The 24,834-nt window shown below is 43.5% G+C and overlaps 1 protein-coding gene across 1 annotated transcript; it reads left to right on the top strand.

Annotated features, from left to right (window-relative positions):
• Nucleotides 1-24,377, top strand: CD5 (CD5 molecule). The gene is made up of 10 exons (XM_066619826.1): nucleotides 1-52; nucleotides 11,050-11,088; nucleotides 11,341-11,634; nucleotides 12,721-12,789; nucleotides 14,349-14,651; nucleotides 16,458-16,571; nucleotides 17,232-17,285; nucleotides 19,599-19,721; nucleotides 23,252-23,350; nucleotides 23,919-24,377. The coding sequence occupies exons 1-9, from the start codon at nucleotides 1-3 to the stop codon at nucleotides 23,338-23,340; spliced, it is 1,137 nt and encodes a 378-aa protein (XP_066475923.1). The 3' UTR covers nucleotides 23,341-23,350; nucleotides 23,919-24,377.
• Nucleotides 24,378-24,834: the final 457 nt, after the last annotated feature.

Raw genomic sequence — 24,834 nt, 5'->3', positions numbered from 1 at the left:
ATGACATTCAAGCATCTAGACTTTATCCCACTGATGTTGATGGGGTTGTGGGGTGAGTAGTACCCAGAAACTCTTCTGTACAAGGTGTGGCCTACATCTCAGCTGAGCCCTGAACTCAGTGGGTGGCCTTTGAAAAGTTACTGTGGGCTTCAGTCACTGTTCTCTGTCTGAGGGGAATAAGGCTAGCCCTTCTCACCTCAGGATTATTGAGACAGTATGTGAAGCTCTTGGAGCTTTTAGGAAAAGTGCTAGAGAAATGCTAAGTGCTATTATGGAGTTCTAGCACATTCAGAAACATAATGCCCTAGGAGGGTTGTGCAGTTAACTGCATGTCTGCAGAGATTAGTCTCACTATGAGCCTGGGCTGGCTACCCTGGAAGGCAGTGGCAGTATGGGATACCTGAGACCAGGGTCTCTGAAGGAGCATGTCACTCATGCACTCACATGAGGTTCTGTTGTACGTTACCTCTTCATGGAAATATGGTGGTGGGCAGTTGGGCCTGTGGCCTTCTTTGTGGAGGCACTGTGTCTTTGGAAGTCTCTCTCTAGAGAAGCATGCCTGACTCAGCCCAATCCTATCCACACTTTCCTGGGAGTAAGCTCAATTGACTCTAATGGGACTTACTTTTGAGTAGACAGGCATAGGATTGGGCTGTCAGTCTCTTGCAAAATTTAGAAGACTCTTTTCTTTCAGGTTTAGAAAAGTTTTTGGGTTGCTAGAGTGATTTGCATTTTTAGCAGCTTTTGTGCACTGACTTGCAGCTCGTTCTTTCCTGCTACTATTTCATCATAGCTTTGAATGGGGTTTGTTTGAACTGATAACATTTTTATAAGTTGCTGCAAGAGCCTTCTTGTCAGGACAAAGCAGGAGTGGGTGAATATACATTTAATAGATACGTTTTTCTGTGTGGACCCGGAAACAGCTCGCAGTACATCACACCTTTCCAGTTCCAATTTAGACCCTTCCACATAATTTTTAGTATTTTTCTTAGCACTGATTTTCTAATTTGGCCCTTGCATCAACAAATGACAGCAATTATTTCATGTTTCAGGTACATGCTGGCAAAATATATTTCAACATACTATATATAAATCTGAGGAAAAAAATAAGGAGTTATTAAAATGTAAAGGGAATGAGTTTACCGCTCAAAATAAAAACAATCAGCCCAATTTAGCAAGGGAGATCTGTGTGCATGGACAATATGTTTTTTGCGCATATTGTCCATGCACATCTGCACAGGCACATCTGGATACCCATTGCACTTGCTGGGTTTGTGATTGGGGACATCTGCAGCAGCAGCTTGGGCACAGGTTCACCAATTAACCCTTGTCAGTCACTGAAACCAATAAGCAGTCCACCTTCAACTACAAACCTGCTTTCTGTTATCTTGTCTCCTGTGCCTGACTACCATGACAACCTCCTTTATCTTCTCAGTCCTAGATTGCGTCTTTTTTTAACTCAAGACTGTGAACCTTGTATATCATGTTTCAGTTGGCAGGAAGGAAAAAAATTTTTTTATTTCGGCACAGTTCAGTGCCAAACCTTCTAGCTACTAGTAGAATGTATACAATGTAACTGTTAAAGAAATAGTGCTTAACTGTTGGCAAGGAAAGGCATGTCCTAGGCCACAAACGTAAAAGAAAGGTAAGGAAGTGAGAAATCCTTGGAATTCTTTAAAAGAGGGTGAAACCAAAAGGTGTGTCTGTATCTTAGCAGTTCTAAGCTGTGCTGAGCACAGTACTTAACAATGCTGAAATCTTCAATGACTACATCATGTTTATCCATTTATATAAATTGGACATGACCCAGAGTTAGTGCAACATATGTAGGTACTTTCCATAATGTTTATTTAGCACTACCAGTGCTCCTAGTTAGTGTCTCACAATGATTTGCATAATATGCAAATGCTGTATAATACGGTGCGAATATTATCTGATGGTAATCTAGCATACAGAAAGTCACCCATGCCAAGACATTAATAGAAGAGGAAATGAAAGAATTAATATGTTTTACTCCATGCCGCTTTCTCTGGGAAAAATCATTTAGGTTTATGCTCTAGTACAGCCAGGCAAAACATGCAGCAATTAACTGGGGACGGAATAGCCCAGGATCTCCAGAGATGGCTTGGCTTGCATTAAGGGACTGAGTGCAGAAGATTTCATGCAATAAATGAAGTTTATATTAGAAACCAGGTAGATGGATTTTAGAAAGCCAGTCGTGCTTCTGTTTTCTGCTGAGAGTTGGCAGCAGCATCGCCTGTCCAAGCTGTGCAGAGCAAGAAGAGTACAGTACACACGCCTTCACACAATACACAGTTATTTCAGGACCTTTTGGGACAAACCCGAGTGATTCAGGGCATCAACTTTGGCCCTGGGCAGCTTGGTTAGCATTTCGATTCAGGCCTGAATTTCTGATCTGAATTTCTTGGACAAGCCACTTTTCTCAGCTTTAGTTCCCAAATGCAAAAGTGATTAAACCCACAGGGTTGTGTAAAATGATGGATCACATAGGGAATGTAAAGCATTTTGTAAGCTGAAAGCGCAGTTTTTTTTAAACAGATGATTAGAAATAAAAGAGTGCTAAGCCTTAGCACCTAAATCTAGGGTGACATTTCTATGTGATTCTACCTGCCCTACAAGTTCATTGGAAGAAGCTCTTCTCCACATGCCGATACCCGTAGAATTTCAGCTGGTGAGCACATGGGACAGGGCTATGCAGTGGCTTCCCCCAGGCTATCAAATGTCCTCTCAGATGTCTGTACTGATCTGTCTGTCTAATAGACACATTTGCTTATTTGGGGATAAACTGAGATTGTTTTGTATGTTATAAGTTTTTTAATGCTTTCTTTTAATCTGAGTATTCATCTTACACAGTTTTGCTGCATTGTTCCATATTTCACTGCTTTGTAGCTGCTGTTGCAAATGTGATGTATAAACCCAACAAATTTATAAATCATATATTACTTTTTAAAGGAGGTTATTACACCAAATAGAACCAGTTAAAATATCACAATGTAGCAATTTTTGAGTTCAACTTCTGAGTTCTCCACAACTTTAAGAATGTGCTATGCAGCAGCACGTGTGTTTGCTCTGTGTAAAATAATTGGTGGTGATCCAGATTGGGACTGTGGCAAGGGGAGCAGATTTAAACGATTTGCCCACACAGTGGTCACTCACACCACACACACACATGCACATACATACAGTGCTGTTGTTGGAAACTCTCATTGGTCTTGTTTCTGAACAGTTTTTTAAAAAAATAATAGTCCTTGAATTATACAACAATCCCCTTTATCAAATTATTTGTTTAAACAGGGAGCACAAGCTCTGCTGCACCGGATAGTGCTGCATGAAGGCTTGTGCATTTGTAGTACAGCACATAGGTGCTCCACCTCTAAGGCTGCACTCCTATACATACCTAACTGGGAGAAAATCCCACTGAAAAAAACTGTACAGGTACTTCTGAGTAGGCATGCATAGGATTGTGCTGTCATTAAAAAAATACTACAACATCAAAGCACTCCCTAAAAATCACACGTGTAAAATGCTTTCAGAATTGTGCAGGCACAGAAGAGAGAATTACCACCATGGCCTAGGAGAGGGGGGAGAAGGGGGTAATTTGTACCCAGGCCCAGAGTCAAAAGGGGGGCCCAGGGGCCAAAGGAGGGGGCCCAGAAATTTCCTGGGATCCGACATTTTTCTTTCTACTCAAGACTTGCTGCCCGTGCAGGATGCTGGGGACACTAAAATGATTGGGGATGCTGGGGACACTACTGATAACACATGGGTGGGTAGACCTGGGCTCCAAAGACTTCTCCATCTGTTTCTACCCTCCCCTAACCCTGCTTCGCCCCTATTCTGCTCCACTGTCACCACCCAGCCCTGCTCTTTCACCCCTCCTGCTTTGCAAAGGGACCCAAAAGAAACTTTGTACCCCCTGATTAAATTCCCCTCAGAGGCCCTGATTGCCACCACTACTGTCACTCCGGCAGCCATATTTCACTGCACTTCCTCCATATTTATGGTCAAGAGGTCTTAACCACCTTTCTATACAGTGTTTGAGGCAGTGTACATCTGTAAAATGATAAGGTGTGTGTGTGGTTGTGTGTGCACATATTGGAATTTAATTTTTCAGAAACCAAATATTGTAATTTGAGTGACTAGAAAATGCATTTTTCTCATGGCAGTAGAGTTATTTTCGGCAAGGACATCTGGATCTCCATAACAACAATAAAACAGTCCCTTAGAGTGGCATTACACAGATACATCTGATCTCCTGGTTATCTTTCTAGTTTCCGGTTAGCTAGCTAAATAATTTCCATATTTGGTTGACCATCTGCTAACTGGGTCTTATGGATAAACATATTTTGAACTCTGCGTTTGTTCAGACACCTTCTGGTGATCTTTGATAAGTTGCTATATTAGCATGATACACTGTATTTAAAAAAAAATGGAACTTCTCCAGTTTATAAGTTCTGATGGCCTGCTTGCCAGGGTTTGTGGCTGGCATGCCATAAGACAGCAGCCTTGAAACAAAGGCTCAAGACTTCTCCAAACTATTTTCATAGCTATTTCACCAGGGAAGGGATCTACTGAGTACAACAGGAGGAGATCCTGAAACATGGGGAGAAATGAGAAAGGACATAGTGAAATATTCAAAGAGGGTCCCATACTGTAGGTTGGGACTAAGAGAGGGCCCTGGATCAGAAAATGTTAAAGGCTGCTGATATAGGCTATATTATTTGACATATCAGACACTACAGAATAAAATAAAGATCATCAATTTAAATTATTGTATTCTGTTACCCGAACATTCTGGCAACACCAAAAGCCTGCTTAGTGTTCCTGGAAAAGGCCAGTACCTTTTTCCACAGACTCCCCACTACCTCACTGGTTTTCCTCTGCACTACTTAACTGGTTTTCCCCCAGCGTCTGCAGCTGGACACTTGCCCTTCAACATTTGACCCAGGTGAACATGCTTCTTTATGTAATGTGAACAAGGGACAGGGAACAGAACAAATGCATAACCTACTTCTGGGCACTGGGGGGGGGGGGCTTTTCCTCAGAAGCATTATATCCATTATCTACATTCCACTAGAAAAACTGACACTTGTTTATCTAAGTGCATATAAGATTACCTGCTCTGAGATAAATTGGGTAGATTATATCATCAAATGGTGGAGAGATCCCTTTAGGCGACCGTTCTTCTGTCAGGTTTTGCTTGATCCAAGGGCCTTTCATCCCATGGCCTGCGGTCAAGCAACGCCTTACAGCAGGGGTACTCACACTTTTTTGGCTCGAGAGCTACTTTGCAACCCAGCAAGGCCCGGAGATCTACCAGAGTTTTTTTTACAATGTTCACGCCATCATAACATATAACATTTATGTGTACAATGTATGTTGGTGTACCTTGAGCCCCACTGAGTATAACAGGACTTACTCCTGAGTAGACATGCCTAGGATTAGGCTGTGAGGCTGCAATCCTAGCCACACTTACCTGGGAGTAAGCCCCATTGAGTACAATGGGCCTTACACCCGGCGTTTCCTCCCAGAAGCCCCTGAAGGGGGGGTCAGCACTCCACGGTCTACTCATTTTGCTTCGCGATCTACCGGTAGATCGCGATCCACCTATTGAGCACCCCTGCCTTACAGAGTAACAAGTTCCACTAATTGTCTATAGATGTTTAGCTGAAGACTGTGCGTTCTGGAAAGGCTGAATTTGTAACATTCTATCTGTATATGGTATCTAAAGTGAAATAGCCACAATTCATCTTTGTCATCCGCTAACAGAGATACAGAAAGATATACCACTTTAAAATTCAAGATGCCTCATTGCATTTTGTGCCTTCTCTACAGCAAAATGTCTTTAAAAAACAGGAATTTTTGCTTGTGTATAAAATATGGATTGTTCCATATTTTCAACTAGGAGTGAATTTAGAGCAGGGAAAATGTTGTGAAGGAAAGGGTTAAGTATCATATTTGTCTTGAAATAGCTAAGGGCACATGCCTGATATGGGGAGTTGCAAATCTTTGGTTAAGACAAAAATAAGGACTATTCCTCCATTCAAATGGAATTAGAGACCCTTCTCATGGCAGCACTGGTGGATTAAAAACAGATCCTCTGCAATTGCTCTAAACATTTTTTTTTAATGTTGAACAAAGATGTGATGGATCTCTCATATCTGCCTGCTTTGGCCTTCAGCAATGAAACTCACTGTGAGTGTGGCCTTGAGCACTGCTTTTCAGACACCCAATTCACAGGATTGTTTGAAACTAAAGTGTCACTCAGAGCTCCTCAGATGAATACTGAACAAACATAACAAAGAAGCAGGCAAATTATAAAGGTTGTGGCAATGACTTTGAAGCAATTGAGTCATGTAAGCCTGTTCAGGCCTTCCTTGAGGCCCCAAATGAGGATTCCTTCACACATATTTTTATTTTATTGTATTGATACCTCTCTTTCAGTCATAATTGGCTTCAAAAGCAACTTGCAATTAAAATTACCTGGCAACGAACTCAGGCTGTCCCATGTTGATGAAGCGTTTACCTGCTCTTGCATAAATTGGCATTGCATTTGCACTTTACATTTTAGAGAAACACATAAAATGTCTTGGGGATAGTTCCTTTCCATGTGAGCATAGTGCAGGCATACTGAGGGATTCCCATAGGGATTCCCCATCCCTTCCCAGTTTGCTCAAATGGCTGCATATATGTGTGCTATTTAAACTGACAAAAAGAAAAAAAAGGCAGACAAGTAAAAGGAGGGTAGAACAGTAATTACACACTGCATGCGTAATTGCCGTGTGTGGTGGGGAGAGAAAATTCCCTTGGTGCAAATCGGGACAGCTTCACAGAAGTGAACAGAAATCTGAGGCAGAAATCTAGCTCAACCCCTTCTTGTTTCTTTATTGTTCACTCCCCACCCCCACCCTGCGCATCAACATTCCTCTTAATCAAATTATCATCTAGAGGAAAACAGCAACAAGAAAGAATGGTAATTGGTCTGGTAATTACACAGCGAAAGAGACAAAAGGCACTGTTTGTGTTTGCAATTACTATCTCCTACACACGCTCCAATGCAATGAATATACACTTGTACTTTCCCCATTTGTTTCAGCAGAGCCTGTGTAGCAAGCCTTCTCAGTGGAGAATTGGTGCCCCAAACATGCAGTTCATCAATGTCCTCCTAAAGATTGAGGGGATTTTAATGCATGGTGCTTAAAGCAGCTCTTCTTTAAATCAGATTCATGATGCCAGTATAGAACTGACATTGGATGGAATGCTTTCAGGCTTTGCCAGTGTCTCTGTTCATTAACTTCCAGGTTCCATAGACTACAGCCCACTTTATCAGATGCATGAAGCGCCACCCCAGACACCTGCCAACTGAGGGCAACATTTCATGCACTGATGAACAGGACTGTAGTCCACAAATGGTTATGGTGAAATCCTGTCTTCAAAGTTCTACAGCCTCCTTCTCGTTTTTGCAGCAACAGACCAATATATCTACCCACCACTGTGGTATTAGGGTCTATCAGGTCAGGCACTACCTGAAGGCCCATGTTCATCAGAGAGCCCACTCTCACAGGTCAATCCCTGAACACTCAATCTCTACTAGTAGCAATGGTAGCATCCAATTTGCCATTGGGGATGCAGGATCCCAGGGGACCCAGTACAGGGCTTTGCCCCCAACATTTTGATGTCAGTATGGTGCCCCTTGCCAACATCAGGCACCCAAGACCCCCAAGACCCTGATGTCAGCACTGGCTGCTCCTCATGAAAAAAGAAATTGACATACATTGTGTGAGCGAGTATGGTATGAGAAAACAGGCTTCTATTGACCTGAATATGCATGTGCATTTCAGTTGCCTCTTATCCACATTCTCTTGTAGGATCAAGTTTTGTCCATGAGGTGAAAATAGAAATTGAGAGGCATATGTAAGACAAAGGCCAAGTCAGGAGCCTCCCTTTGAGAGGGGAAAGGTGGGGTTAAACTATTTTTAATTGATCCATTAATCAAACACATTCAGGCCAGTATACTCTTTACAGTTACATTGCAAGCCCAACTGAAGCAAGATCTGCTCTAAGCATCTCTGTATACCTGTAGTAGTTAATAACATTGTATCACAGAAAGAACAGTTTTCAATTACTGTAGGTATCAAGGTGTCTCAGACCAGTCGTCTACAGTTACAGTTGGCATCCTTCAGTCTCGGAAGACTATGGTATCGCGCTCTGAATAATGGTTCCAAAACAGTGTCCTCTCCAGTGCGCGAAGCCTGGGTAAGGTAGATATGGAGGATAGACTGTTACCCATGCAGCAAATCCCCCTCTCCACATCACTGAAATGGTCCAATGGAAAGGCAGAAGCCATTACGGTTGGTTCCAGTGGCATTGCAGGAGTTGCCAGAACATGACTGTGTTCAGCCATGAACTGTCTTAGGCACTCCAGCTCCAGATTTTGCCTCGAGGTTGACTCAAGCCTTTTCCTTAACTGGATGTAGTCACAAGGCAGTGGAGGTTTGGGATCAGAGTTTTCCTTCTCTCAAATGAGCTGCCTTCCCAGGCTAATGAGTCCCATCTACCCCGTGGCTGTTTAGTCGCCTCTTATGACAACTACAGCCAAACTGAGGGCCTATTCTTATCCTCAGCCCCCAATCGTCTAGGGTGGTATGAATGATCTCCGCCAAAGGCAGAGGGATGGGACGCACAGAGTTCCATCACCTTTGTGATTTACCAAGAGATGAACGTTTAATTGACAGGCAGCTGATAGCTACTACAGGAGGTTGGCATGACTGCTGGAATTGGCAGCAGTTAAGGTCAGCCAGGTCCAATACTGTTGTCGGTTGGCTGTCTGAGAAATGTGAATGGTTCACATTGGTTCATGTTCAAGCAGAGTCTGGCATTTGACAAAAGAGCATTAATGGTCAGTGGATGTCTCTTTATGGGAGTACAGTAAATTGTTTGAAGATGGAGTGGTCACCTCTGACAGCAGATTGATGGGGAGGGCGCCCACCTCTGTCCACCCAGTCCCTTTTGCTGATCCCCTGACTCCCTGAATTGGAAAGGGAAGAAGTGGATGGAGTGGAAGAGGGCATGTGGAGGAGAGGAGAATGATGGGCTAGAGCACCTTCAGGGAGTGCAAGGAGCAGAGACTAGTGCATCACCAGGTAAATGAGAGGTAGAATTTGGCATGGCACTTCAGATGCTAGGCGGTCTTGGACTGGCTCTGAAAGTTGAAATTCAAGCTATACATTACGCAGACTGTCTGGCAAGGCCCTATGCTCTTTGGAGTATGTCTTTTTTTTAAATAGCATGCCAAGGGAAGTGAAATTGTGTGATACTGTACAGTGGGATAAGGGGGCTTTAGCACCTTTCCCCTGCAAAAATTCCAATTCTAATTGCAGCTTCCTGCAGACTATTGTTATTAGAAAGACAACAATTAGAAAATTGTTGTTAGACCTAAATATGCTATTGTTATTAGAAAAAGCCTTTGATTGGCTTTCAATTTTTCCATCTTAAAAGTGAACATAGCTCCCCACCATGTTAATAATTTCTGGCCTGTCTCGATGTTGTACCCAGTTAGATCTGTCTGGCCTCCTCTGTCATTGTTTTTTGCCACAACTTGAAGACCTCTTTATTTATGGCAGCTTTCAATCTGCCCCAATGTTCCTGCAGATTTAATCCAAGTGTTTATATCTCCCCTGCACTTTCATTTTTTCTACAGTATAACGGGCAGCCCAATCCAATGCTTTCCCTGGAAATCCCTATGCAATCCTGGGAAGTTACCAGGAGTCTTCTCAGGAGAAGGGGACTTTTGTCCCCTTCCCTGAGGAAAGCCCTGGACCTAACAATGGGTGTCCTTGCATCTGCACTGGCTATTTTGCTGGCACAGACGCGAGAGCCTCCATGTCAGACCTTCCAGCTCGACACAGAGTTCAGGGTTCGGCGGAGCAGGGCTCCACTGGTCCCTTGCCCTCCCACCATGGTTACTTGTTCTGCCCCGCCTTGTTCTGCCCTCCCCCCAGGGGCCACACTGCCAACCAGCGGTCTTACCCCCCAGTGGCAGCACATCCTCCTCCTGCCTGTGCTGGGCCCAGCGCCTGACTGGTGCAGGCCCAGTGCCAGTGCTCCCTATTTTCTGGGTGCCGTAAACGTGCTTTATGGCATGTTTATAGCACCCAGTGCCTGCGCTAGGGCCCAATATAGAACTGGGCCCTTAGACTACATTATAAAGTACTGTGTATGTCGGAGAACCAGAGTATATATAAATTAAATAAGTTGCTATGTAGGGCCAGGATCCAAAGGGTTGTGTTCTGTGTTCACTTCAAGTTTTTTCCAGAAATCCCTTCCATCTGCAGCCCCCTGACTTAAGAGCTGCTCTTAAGAATAACAGGTCCCTCTGACGTGGCAGGTGATATGGCATGAGGATTTGTGACTATTTACTCCAGGAGTAGACTCCCATTAGAGCCAATTGGTATAACAGAAAATTTTTTAGGAGTGCTTAGCAAAAAGAGGGAAGGAGCGTTGTCTAACGGTCCTGGTCAGAGCTGGCTTTAAGCCAATTGGAGTAATTTTCTTCTGAATTCCTAAAATGTCAGTAGTATTTGTTTATAGTGTTTATATTTTGAAATTTTTTACTCACAGTACGTGAATTACATAACATGTTAATTAATTAATCAGAGCACAAAAATTTATTTCTCTGAAAAAGTTAAAAAAAACTGTATTTACTTTCAAAGGTATTTTACACATTTTGTTTGTCTACTGGTAGGCATACATTGCATGCAATCTTATATTAAAATGTGTTTAGATCTATGTGGTCCATTGACTCACATGCACTTTTAAGCGCACATTTTGATTGCTTTCCATTCTACCACAGAGATATAACGTCTATAATAAATTGTATTTATACCTCTAAGATTCTACAGACCTTGACTAGTGTTTCCAATTGGGCACCACAGCTCCTATGGCCGGCCCTGGCTCTGGTGGAAAGTAAAATTGTTTTCAGTTTGTAGTTTTCTCCTCTATTTTTTTTAATTATTATTTTCTTTGCAGTGGCCACTTGTGATGATGGAATAAACAAGAGCCCTGAAGGTAAGTGCCTTCTCTAACTGGATTTAGTGAATTCTTTTAACTGCATCCAGTTTCTGTGATTTTTTTTTTTGAAACTATTGTGAGTAGCTTGTTCTATCCTGTACCCTGCCCAAATTTAGCATTTCACTTCCCTGTTTCTTCATAATAAAAATAAGCCTGAGCTCACCACAATTAAGCAGTTACAGCAGTGAGAGAAGAAAAAGGCTTTGATACGTTTGAACTTGTCTGAGTGTTTTCATGCTTCTCCAACAGAGTGGGATGTAAGGTTCACGGGTACCGGCTCCAGTTGTTCTGGGTGGATGGAGATTTTTCACAGAGGTAAATGGAAGAGAATATGTAGCGAAGGGTGGACAAATGAAAATGCAGCAATTGCATGTCGACAACTTCAGTGTGGCTCCCCTTTTGGAAAACTGGAACATTATTCCCAAGAACTGAGAAAGCAAGAGGCCATGGCTGTGAAGGACTGCTGGGGGAACGTGACGACTCTGAAGGAGTGCTGGTGGGATGCATCCAACTGCACTCAGCATCTGGCCATGGTTTGTGTAGGTAGGTGTGACAATATGCCTTCCTGTTTATTTATTTGTTTAAAATATTTTGTATTCCACCTTTCCCCTCCTGCAAGGGAGGCACTTTGTATTTTTCTGCCTTTTGGTAAGATAGAGGTAACATTTAAAAGAACTGACCATGTTTTAAAAAGTTCAAATGTATCTTCTCTTATCCTATCAATAGATATTTTCTAGAAGGTCAAGGATGAATGTGTGTGTGTATGTAAAGAGAGAGAGAGGGAAGCTTTCAATATATTCTTAAAAGATGAACAGCCCATCTGGAGTATGAGCTAGGAATAAGAATGATTGAACTTAGTTGATTTTTCTTCATAGACCATTTTGTCAAATTGTTTGGTTGAAAAGTGGTACTTAAATACCATCATCATCATCATCATCATCAACAGACAACATATGTAGGAGCAGACTGCTGGTAAAGCTGTCTTCTACCAGGTGGGTCCATCCAGCTCAGGACTGTTTACACCAAGTGGCAGCAGCTCTCCAGGGCTTCAGGCAAGGCCCTATCTGGAGATGTCTGTTCTAGAGGGTAGAGCCTCCGTCTGCCTGAAGATAACATCCACAAGGTCGCCAGTTCGAGGCCACTGGCACCGTGCAACCTTGAAGCAGCTGACAAGCTGAAGCCGAGCCATTCCATCTGCTCTGACCGTGGGAGGATGGAGGCCAGAATGTGAAGCCAGATCGGAATGAAACACCTGAATGTTGTGGTTCTTGAAAGAAAGAACCTTCTTTCAATTGTAAAAATCCCTATTTAATAAGGGATAAATAAAAGCCTGCCTATGTAAACCGCCTTGAATAAAGTCTTGAATAAAGACCAAGAAAAGCGGTATATAAATACCTGTTGTTGTTGTTGTTGTTGTTGTTGTTGTTGTTGTTGTTGTTGTTGTTGTTATTATTATGTCAGAGGTTGAATCCAGAATTTACTGCATGCAAACTGCGTAACTGCGACCCCTCCCCCAAACTGACTGAAACTACTTTGGAAGTGTTGCTGTTGCCTTCTTCCTTTCTTTTCAAGGTTATTATCCCTAATATCCCTAATATAAACATCCTTGAGATGTGTTTGTCATTTCAGCTCCTGTGCAAATCTCCACTGTGTTACCGACAACACCAGCAGTGCCAGTAACCTCACCAAAGCCCACTGGTAAGAAAACCATGAAGCACTAGTCCCAAAGCCCCTACTGCTGAAAGTCACCCGTGCTACAGAAGTTTGCAGGTTATAACTGTGGTTCTAGATATAGAAGAATCTCACAGAAGAATAAAGAACTAACTAGGAAGGTAGACATGTTATAAAGGAAAGAAAGTAAGGGGTGGGTAAGGAGAAATACAAAGCTAGTTATTGATGATAGCAGCTTTTATGGAATCAGTAAAATGCAAGGTTTTCTGTAAGAGACAGCTTGGCCAGACATTATGTGCTGCTGTGCTGGTAAAACATCATTCTGAACATTTGTTCACTGCTACCTTGCCAGCCAAATGACAAACACAGTGGTTTTGTATGAAAATTTATGTTGATGGATGATCTTGGACAAATTTATTGAATAGATTTTCCTCCAAAATTCCATCAATGCAATGGTGTTGCAGGGAGATCATATGGTGCCAAGTTCAAAATTCTGCATCTTCCAAAATATGGCAACAGATCCCATGTTTTCAAGGACAAGGAAACCAAACTATATTTCAAAAATGGGCATTCAGCATTGCCAGATAATACATACAGAGCTATATTAAGCACTGTGTGGAAGCACCATTTTAATCCCACTTTTAGCAAATGGCAGAAAAGGAATGTCTCAATTGTCTTAAAGTGCCCTACAGCCCAATCCTATCCTTTCCCCCTTGCTGATGCAGCAATGCCAAAATGGCTACCACTGCATCCTGTAGGGGTGCAGTCGCAGACGTCTCCTCTGGGTAAGGGGACATTCATTCCCTTACCTGGGGATAAGCCTTCACAGTGTGGATGGGCCTACTCAGACCTGTGCCAGCCAAATTGCTCTGGCCTCCCAAATTGCTCTGGCCTCACACACTTCTGGAGAGCTGCTTGTGACTACCATAAGGCAGTGACTACCATAATGCTCATTCCATCACCATACAAGCCCAGTCGGGCTGCTACTGTGGAAAGCAACCTGTGTCTGGCATACTGTACCCAACATAGCCAACCAGAAGCTTCCAGAAAACCCATAAGCAGACCATGAAGATAACACACACACACCCTTTTCTTCTGAACATTGAACAAACATCATTGGCATCCTTCAATCTCGGGAGACTATGGTATCGCACTCTAAAAAGTGGTTCTGGAACAGCGTCTAGTGTGGCTGAAAAGGCCAATCCGGGAGTGACAATCCCTTCCACACTGGGAGCAAATGTAGTCTATCCCTGGTGTGCCTCCCTGGCTATGGGCCTTCCTTCTTTGCCTCTTTGCCTTAGTCTGTTGGGGAAGTGTCTCTTCAAACTGGGAGAAGCCATGCTGCACCGCCTGCCTCCAAGTGGGATGCTCAGAGGCCAAGGTTTCCCACCTGTTGAGGTCCATTCCTAAGGCCTTCAGATCCCTCTTCACATTGAACTAGTATTTAAATTGCATGTGAGGGGCTGTTTAAGGTCTGCAACCACATGTTCTGTAGCACAGAACAGCATATGGAGCAGAGGAAGGAGGAGTGGGCTCACGCCCCTCATTGCATCTTACATTTACACTCCCATGTTTTTCTCTCACAGATACCTCACCAAGGATAAGGCTAGAAGATGGAAGTTCATTGTGTACTGGAACTGTGAGCACGAACAGAGAAGGCCACTGGGAAATGGCTTGCCTGGGTTTGCAGGGAAGGTGGAGGGAGATGTCACCCAGAATCTGCAAAGGAGCAAACTGTGAAGATGCCTTAGAACTGAAGGACCTGTGGAGGAATCAGCAGCCTTTGCCTGCCTATGAGGAGAAGATGCAGTGTGAGAAAAGGCACTTAAGCTCAGGGTGTCTAAATGGGACAGAGGAATGCTTGAGTATAATGATGGTTACATGCTCAGGTGAGTAAGACTATCTAGAAGAACACCCCTGAACTCTGTGGTGTTTTACTTTCCTATGAGGTTTGGAACTCTGAGGAAATTAGCTTATTGTGCTATTTCAGTATTGCAAGGGGCAGCAGAGGTGTCAGAACTATTCTGCATATTAAACAGAAGAAGGTAGTAGACCAGGGGTGCTCAATAGGTGGATCGCGATCTACTGGTAGATCACGAGGCAAAATGAGTAGATCGCGGAGTGCCGACCCCCCCCTTCAGGTGCCTCTGGGGGGAAACGCCGGGAGTAAGGCCCATTGTACTCAATGGGGCTTACTCCCAGGTAAGTGTGGCTAGGATTGCAGCCTCACAGCCTAATCCTAGGCATGTCTAGTCAGGAGTAAGTCCTGTTATACTCAGTGGGGCTCAAGGTACACCAGCATACATTGTACACATAAATGTTATATGTTATGATGGCGCGAACATTGTAAAAAAAACTCTGGTAGATCTCCGGGCCTTGCTGGGTTTCAAAGTAGCTCTCGGGCCAAAAAAGTGTGAGCACCCCTGTAGTAGATCTTGTGGTGCAAGAATTCTGGACTGTGCCACTTCAGGTTGCAAATAGAAGGTGTGCTGTACTGTAGCTCCCTTCAGTGTAGGAGAGTGTCTGCAATAGGACCCCGGGGAGAGGCCTGGTGATGCCGTCATCACTATGCATTTGCAGAATAGGGTCAGGTAATGGTTCGCCAGCTAGCCCTCCAGCCTCATTAATGGTAGCTGGGGCTTGGTGGAGGATGGACAAGAAGACGTGCAGGAAAGGGTCCAGAGGAGGATCCCAGTATAAGTTGACCAAAGGGGTGATTGGGAGAAAGGAAGAGAACAGCTTCTCCTGCAGAGCCCACAGGGGCTTGGAACTGGGGGCTGCAGCCACCAGCCAGAAGGGGCTACGGGGGAGGTATGGAGGATCTTCTTTTTGAGGACCCACATCCCAAGGACTGTCCCTCAAGACCCAGCAATCTGTGCTGTCTAGACTAGATAGTTGGAGCCTACAGGGCAGGAGAACAAGAACCTCCACCTGGAAGTGTCAAGGGCTATGAAAACCCCCAGGGAGGGGACAGTGGGGACATTTTAACAAAGGTGAAGTAATCTGTATATTTATGGTGCAGCCCAAGGAGCTTAGCCTTGTTTTCATTAAATCACTTGACTGCAGAGTGAGTCTCCTGTCTTGTTTGTGCAAAAGCTCTGGGTACACTGCATTCCTCATTGCTCACCTATTATAATACTATCAAGTACATGCAAATCTACTGCACCAATGACTCCCATCTTCAGCCTTCACCCAGGCACTCCCTTGACATTAAGTGCTTGAAAATCTGCACTAGAACAAAACATGAGGACCCCAAGGCTTGGGAGAGGGAGCAGAGGTGCACCACAATACTTAGTATTTCTACAGTTCCAAGTGCCAAACATACATCATTTCAATAGGCCAAGATTCTTATTCCCATGGGATGCTGATAGTTAGGTCTGAACACCAGTTGTTCTGTGACTCCTGTGCTATGTTGACCAATGTTCAGGGTAAGCATCTTGAATGGTAGATGGCATTTGCAGTGGAGGTTGGGAGCCACTGAGCAACTTTGAATGGCATTTACAGTGTGGGTGATTTGGAAAGAATGAGAGTTTTAGAAGATGAAGCAAATGGTCAGGTTGCACACAGTTTTTTCACTTGCCTTGATGAATGGGCTGAACTGGTTGAGATGTTAAGTGTCATTACGCTTGTATTTCTTTGAAGATCAGCTTTCTCCTAAGAGTGACATATAATATGTAATCTTCTCCTCTCTCCAGGTCAGGAGTCCAAGCCCAGTGTGTCCACAACAGTGACTGTCTTAGGCATCCTGTTAGGTCTTGCCCTTGTTGCAGTCATCCTACCCCCATGTTACAAAAAACTGGTGAAGAAATGTAAGTAGTATCTCTTGCTTTGACTTTGAGCCTAGAGGCGTGGCATCTGCCATTGCAGTACAAGAGCCAGATCAGAGAATGACCTGGATATGTACCTCTGGGGAAACTTTGCCTATTTGACTAGCAGCATGGACAGCTATGGCTGAAAGAGAGCAGATTGCCTAAGGCCACCCATGAAAAGATTTGCACGAGTCTTTGTGACTCCCATTGCACATTCTAAGACGGCAGAATTCTACACTACACCAGTCCTGCCAGTTTTACTAGATCTGTATAAGTATTACTGTTCCCCTTTCATCTTTCTACCTTCTGCTCTGGATGTGTTGTCTTCTTGGTTTACTTGTTATTCCAAAAAGCAAGAGACTCAGCATAGTGGTTAAGACTGACTACATCCCTGGAATCTGAGGGTTTAATTTTTGTTGGACATTTCACAAAATGGAAGCCTCTAAGTCAGGATAAAAAAAATAGACAACTGTTTTGCCAGGTTGGGAAGCTCAAAGGCAGAGGGACATTGCTGGCTTCAGCACTACTTCATTTACTGCATAAGTCATATTAGGTGTGGGACCTTAACTAGCTCATTTTTAGAGTCAGGCTAGGGGAAGAAGACTTTTCACCCATGCTTTGTTTTGCCTCATTAACTTCACTGACTTTACCTTTTGTAAGATGCTAAGAAGAGGGAACGCCAATGGATTGGTCCAAATGGAGTGAACCAGAATGGTAAGGAAGAAACATCCATGGTAAGAGGCAAGGACCTAGGTTTGCCTCTAAAAACATCATCAGATTGAACTGAGCAAACAAACCAAAAAGCTTGTTTGAACTTTTCAGTTTACCTATGAACAATGTTCATAGGAAAACGAATGGAAGAGATAGTGAATGTATGTTCTATCTCGTTAATTTGTGTTTGACATTCTCATAATAAACTGGCTAAAGATTCATGTGTGTAAATGTCCTAATTAGCATGCCCAAAGCTGCTGTAGTCAGTTTTATCTCTGCAAAGATACACTTTGGGCATCCTGTCACAGGATGGCTATTGGTCAGGCAGTTGGTTAAGTGGGTTGCAGAGATTAACCACATTGTGAATCTAGGCTTCTTTCACAACCAACCAGTTTGATTCCTCTTAAAAGCTAGTTTAAACAATCATGAAAACAACTATGCACAGTCACCCTGGAAGTAGGTCTCCCACCAAGATACACTGCAGCATCTTCTCTGTTTTTTTGATGGAGGAGGTTTCAGAAATGGGGGAAGAGAATGGCAACCATCAGATACAACAAAACAAGGAAATTAAACTTGTGAAAAGGGTTAACTGCAGCAGCAACACAAGTGCTCATTTGAACCATTAAATTCTGATGATGCGGGCTGAGCCACTTTTTAGGAATATTCTTTCCCTCTTCCTTTCTATTAAATATGACCCTTTGTCCATTTGTTCTGGTCTCCATGTTTTCTATGGGCCCAGAGGACCAGGACATAAGCTTGAGTTCTGATGAACTGAGAGGAGCTGTGAAATATGCATGTATCAAGTGAAAACAGTTCTTGATGCCAGTGAAGACCCTGGTTGATTTGTAGGGGTGCTCAGGTTTATGCCTGCCAGGAAGTTAACACACTGACCTTGACACTCTGTCCTTTAATTCCAGCCTGCATCAGAGTTGTGATCTGTGGTGAAGGAAAGGCACTCTGCATCTGCTCAGAGACAGCCTTGGAATTAATATCTTTATTATCACTTCACATGTTTCACAGCTAGTCAGAAGAACCTGCTGAAGCCCTCCTGACACCTGAAGTGGCAAGCCAAATGCTGCCCCCTTACCCAGTGATGTGCCAGCCTCTCATCCTCCCACACTCCACTGTTCTAGTACAGCACACCCCTTCATTTCATCTCATGGATGGGCCACCTTGGCTAGTTCTGACATTCCAAGCCATCTGACAGAGTCCTGGCTAGACTGAAGTTCTGGTCCTAAAATACTATGCAGGCTCTGTGTGACAGAATCACCAGTTACCTCCTAATACCATATTTGAAAAGGGATGCAGTAACCCTGAACTTCTAACAGGCTGACAGAGAGGAACTGCAAAAGAATTCTAGGCAGTCAGAATTTCATTAGCTGACTAGCAAATATGACGATTTTAGTGAAGTAGATGAGGATTTCCATCTCCATTAAATAAAAGAATAAAATTTATTTCCAACAGTCCAAATGTGGACTATTGGTATAGTATGATTGCATTCCTCAGTAAATGCCTCTTTTGATGTTTATGTTTAGAGATTCAGTTCAGTAATTACAGTTCTACCCTTTTGTATTAATATTTGAAACTCAGTAGCAGTGTAGTGATCTAAACTTCCACCCTTGTGTGTTATTTCATGTTTGGCTGTAGTGTGTAATAAATTGTAATGCATCACAGTATGAGCTGTTACACCCTCTAGAGGTAGGAATTAGCTCTGCAAACTGGATTGGTTCTCACAGGTCCATTTCTGCTCTTCCTCAGCACCCAGCAGAGTAAGCCCAAGAGCCACTTTCTATAAACATTTTAAAAAAAGACAACAACATGAAGTTGCATACATGGGTTGCATTTTTTAAAAAAAAGTTTGTAAGATTTATGCAAAGAGAATGTAGGAAGAATACTGTAAAAGTCTGCTTGTAGTGAAGGCAACAGCAGACCTGATCCAGCAAATGTGTTCTTTTATTGCAAAATAGGCACCGGGTGCTAATTGACACATGACATGATGGCATGCATACACCAGAATGTATGTTTTTCCCTTCAGAAAAATGTCATCAGTTATCTGGTCCCCAGTTACAACTGCATGCGCCTTAAGACACAACAATATTTTTTTAAAAAGTGACGTAGTGACCAACTCTCAATAATACCAGAGCATTTTTCCTCCACACTGTAATGTGAATGAAAGGCAAGAGACCAATATATTTACGCTAATTAAGGCCTTGGGTTTCCATTTTAAGTAAGCAATAAAACTTGTCTTTTAGCTTGAAAGTGAGACATATTCTGCACAGAATGCATTTGATAATCTTACATTATGTATGTCTTTAGTTTCATTCCATCGCATCAGTTCTGCCGCTGTCCAGCCTAAGCATGAAGTTCAAGGAGTTAGAGAAGTGGAGAATAAAGATGACCATTCCTTCAAAAAAATCTCTTACCTCTCATCCTATTCAGGTAACAATCAGGGCACAGATATCCTATAGTTTACTGTAGTTTACTATAGTTTATAGTTTACTATAGTATCCTATAGTTTACAATGATACATCATTGTACGTATATATTTATTATTATTGCTACTACTGTTATGTGTTATATATTATTCATACTGTTATTCAATTTTCTTAACAGAACCAATAACACCATTCATTCATCCATGTTATTCCAAAAGATCCCCATCTCACTGCAGCCCATCTTGACACTTCCAGTCTTAAACCGAATGAGTTCACAATGCAAATTGCTGCTGCCAGGCCAGCATCTGACTGGCGCTGTAGAGATGGATTGAACGCTGCTGTCTGCATCCGTAGATGAAATTGGGGAGGGCCCAAAGCTCTGTGCTTTACTGCAGAAGATCCCAGGCATCTCCATGTAGGGCGGGAAAGACCCCAGCCTGAAACCCAGAAGGGCTGCTACCAGTCAGAGTAGGCAATACGGAGGGAGGTAGATGCACCAATGGTCTGAGTATAAAGCAGCTTCATATTTTCTTATAGTGCCATGGCCAATGACAGTGGTCAGTTCTGTACTAGAAGTTGAAGCAGCATCTCCGTTTAATTTTTCCCTTTGCAATATGCATCCATGTAAATTTCTTTTTTGTTTACCACAAAAAAGCATTGTTGTTACTCAAGACAGTGCTGCAGTGCCTAGAAGTTAGTGTGTGCATTGAAGAGTTGCCACTAGCAACTAGAGGAATAGAGGCAGTCAACAAGATTTTTATACGGTCCATGTTAACTCCTGTTGCAGCCTGTGGGAATTGGTTACTTTGCGTTTCTATGAACACTGCTAAAAATTGCCAAGGCCTTTAGAACCTATGGAAACTCTGCAATAGTCAAGATGACCAGGATGTTTCCCAGTTGTTAAAACTTGGGAGTGGGGAAAGTGCATCCATTTCATTTGCATGAACTTGGCATGTAGTCCTGGAAAAATGCCTTCACCCTGGGCCCCTGTTTCTATAATGCCTTTCTTCACCTTTCATTGTTATTAATTATAATTCTTACCTTCCTCTTGTACATAGGCCCAAGGTGAGCTACAGAAGCATAAAACAAAAAATTATGACTTGACTCTAAAATTCTGTTGAGCTGAAGGCAGGCATGTCCACATGCGCACCTGGGTGGTGGACACTGATTTTGGAACATTTCTTCCCCTCCCCCAGTGTGCCCACCTTGCACACTGTTTCGGAGGGTCCTTTGACCCTTAGAAGTGGCATGGGAGGTCACGAAGGGCTGCAGCAGGAAGGGATGGAACCGTCTTGTGGCATGCATAGTAAGCAATGCCAACTCAATCAAACTGTCTAAAAACACACAAGCTGCAATCCTATTCATACTTCCCATTTAACTCAATGAGTCTCATATCTGAGTAGACATGCATAGGATTGCACTGGCAGTCTTTTGAAAGGTGGCCTATGTTAATCTGCTTTATACAAAGCTAAGAGTGGTGAAGTCCAAGGCAGTAGTACAGGTTTTTATTTTGTTTGGATGAAAGAATCCTGGAGTTATGCAATGTCTTTGCAGTATTACGAATATATAAGCAGAACACAGCTGAAGCAAATAGATTCCCACAGTAGGCAGTGCAATGACTGATCCTGCATCAGAGAGCATAACAACACTATAAGGATGTCTCTGAATTAGCAAACTCCAGCTAAAAACCCCTCAGTTCTCTGCCTGTCCCCAAATTCAGACCTCAAAAGCAAAACAAAAACAAGATCAAGACAACTTCCTTTCTCTCCCCCCCCCCCTTCCCCTCCTCAGAGCTCTGGTTCAAAAATCACTATGTAGGAAGTTGCCCAGTCAGGAAGATATCTCCAACCATTAGCTACCATCTAGGAAACGCTGACTGACCATATTGGAAAGCAATAAACTTAACCAAGGATAGTCACCCAACAACTGTGAGTTAAACAGCTGTACAATACAAGCCAATCCTCCGCAACCCAATTCTCTGTAACTCCCCGCATGTGGCCATGCTGATGGGATTCCTCCTGGTAAGGGAATATTTGTTCTCTTACCCTAGGGTAAACTCTCACCCAGGGCCTCTGAGAGGATTTTATCAGGGGGTACAAAGTTTCTTTGGGGCCCCTTTGCAAAGGGGGAGGGGTGAAAGAGTGGGGGTGGGTGGTGATGGACAAGCAGATTGGGGGCAGGGAGGGGCAAAACAGGATGGGGGAGGGGGGAGGCAGCTGGAAAAGTCTTCTGAGCCCTGGTCTACCAAACCATGTGGGATTGGCGGATAGACACAGTAATAAGGAAAACCAAACAACACACTGGCAAGCCATACATGCTTAGGAGTGTGTTGTTTGGGACCCATCAGCATGGCCACATGCGGGGTGTCACAGAGAATTGGGTTGTGGAGGATTGGCTTGTATTGTACAGCTGTTTAACTCACAGTTGTTGGGTGACTATCCTTGGTTAAGCTTATTGCTTTCCAATATGGTCAGTCATATTGGTCAGCCAAAGGAGCTGCAGTGTGTGCAGCCAAAGGAGCAGCAGCTGCATATTGTGCAGCCAAAGGAGCTACAGCTGCATGCTCGTGGTTGTGTTCCCAGTATCCCATGCAGGCAAAAAGTCTGAACAGATAGGAAAATGTGAGATCCCAAGAAATTTCTGGGTCCCCTCCTTTGGCTCCTGGGCCCCCTTTTTGACCCTGGGCCTGGGTACAAATTACCCCCTTTACCCCCCTCTCCCAGGTCCTGCTCTCACTATTCCCCTAGGTCCACTCAGACACCCATCAGCAATTTAGCTAGTACAAGACCAATTGGACCCGGACTGGGGGATCAAGGGCAGGGAGGGGAATAGGATATTGGCAGTGCCACTGCTGATATCACTTCCAGACATTGATCCATACACCTCCTCGTCCCATCTTCTTCCCATTCCTTCTCCTTCCCACCCCTCCCTCCCTGCACTGACTTACTGGTGCTAGCAGACATCTTCCAGCTGCTTGTCAATTGCGGCTGCAGCCCAGCCACACTGACAGACCTGTCATGTTTTGCAACAGCTGTAAAGGGCCTTATGCTGCCAGAATGCTTGTTCCGGCAGCATAAACCCTAATAGGATTGAGCTGTGATCAGGTCAAGTCTATAGAACTTAGGAGAAGAAAGCCATTGTGATTAACATGTTATTTGATCCTGTGTGTTATTTAAAAAAAAAACATAAATAGCAACCTTTGGGGGAGTGCATATCTGGATCAGGATCATATCAATTCTTTGTACTTCAGTTCTGATGAAGTGGCCCAAAGCATAGGACCAAACTATGGGTTTATGCATTATGTCATTCTGCTCTACAATAATAGTCTGCATTGATATATTGGAGTGAAAGGTGGCTAAATGAAGGCAGGAGTTGATTGCTGACTTCTGTGGAACTTGATATTTCTGAGGGAGTCCCATGAAATATAGCACCATTGTATACTGTATTGTATATCTGTATAGTGTACTTCTTAACTTGTGGTATTCCACTGGGATATGGCTCTGTGGAAATAGTACACTTTTGTTCTTTTCACAGCTCTGGAAGGGAAAACCAACAGATCTTCCAACCCCTTGGATAACTCCTCTGACAGTGATTATGACTTATGTTCTGCACAGCCGCTATAGAATATGATGGGTGTGTATGACTCTGTGCCTTGAACTCTCATACCTGAACTATGACTACAATCCAATCCTGTTTGATTGCCATGCTGGTGGAACTAGTATTTCAATGGTACTGGTTGCCGTAAGGCAGTCATAATATGTGCTCTGGCAGCATGCACTGCTAGGGCACCAGAAGGAAGGCTGAATCCTTCCCATCTGTGTTGTTGTCATGTTGGCCACCCATTGAAGCAGGTAAGCCAGTGCAGGAGGTGGAAGGGGTGGGGAGAGTGGAATGTGGCAGGGGGGTGAACTGGGCTGGGAGGTAGGAGGAATGGGGGGGTAGGGAGGCTGCAGGACAGGGTAGATCCAGTAGCAATTGCACATACTGGAATCTACCCTCAATTTTTGCTGCCTCCATGCTCCGTTTCTCTCCTTGGATTTGCGCCAGTGAAACTGCTAGTGCAGGTCCAAGGAGACTCATGGCGGGGCAGAAAACTTACAGAGTTATAAGCCCCTCTGTAGTGCAAATTGTATTCATTGTGTTGTGGCTTCTTAAATTCAGGCGAGTATGATTGTCATGGAATTCATGTTCTTCCCTGCAGGTACAGGCAGATTTCAGTAAAAGAAAAACACTGAAGGAGGGAATGAGCTAACAGAAAATAACTTCCCCCCCCCCCACCTACCTCTATGGAATACTCCATGCATCTTCCCTACAACTATAAATATTCTCTCTGCCCTTGACAGGGATGGTATGGTGAAATGAGTACACTTCCTTTTCCATGTACTGAGAGTAATTCAAATATTGACCCCCAATCACTTGGAGGTCTGTTACCTGGTAATATCAATCCAAAGTTCAAGTAATGGAAACTTGTTGAGTGTATTTGAGTGAGTGCTTAGAAAAGGTACTTTGGCTTGATCAGTGCTGGATACCAGATCTCCCAATAGCTGTCATGCACTAGGAATGTTGCACACTGAAGGATTAGGTGTCCCCCAAAGGGGTACCCCAGACATTTAAAGTAAAATAACCTGAAGGTGTTATTACAAGCAAGGATTTCAAATGATAAGAGTTAAATTTCAGGAGGATTCAGCACATTATCAGCAGCCACATTCACACCATGTATGCCCTTACATAGATGGTATGGTTGGCTCCATCATCTGAATGTCTTAGGCTAAAATATGTGGTATTGCTACATGCTTCTTTGGGAATGATTCATTTAACATTTTTTTTGGTAAATAACACCCACCAGGGGAGAGGCTGATCTGGACTTATTTGCAGCAATGGAAAAGTTCCTCTCAGTTTACATAGCAGCCATGGGGGGTTGGGGGGGGGGGTTGGGGTGGAAGCCCCCAGTCAGGATCTTTTCAGCATGTCGTTCTTGAAAACATAAGCAGTCACCATTTGAACAAATGAGGGCTCCTTTCTGGAAAGCATCCTAATATAACAGGTTATACCTGTATCCTTTGCCCTCTTGTCCGAACTGAAATATTAGATGTGTATGAATTATCAGTGTGCTGTAA

Source organism: Tiliqua scincoides, chromosome 1 (genome assembly GCF_035046505.1).
Source record: "Tiliqua scincoides isolate rTilSci1 chromosome 1, rTilSci1.hap2, whole genome shotgun sequence".
In the NCBI taxonomy this organism is placed as follows: Eukaryota; Metazoa; Chordata; class Lepidosauria; order Squamata; family Scincidae; genus Tiliqua; species Tiliqua scincoides.
The sequence above is the reverse complement of the archived record's forward strand: the minus strand, read 5'-3'. Positions and strand labels throughout refer to the sequence as shown.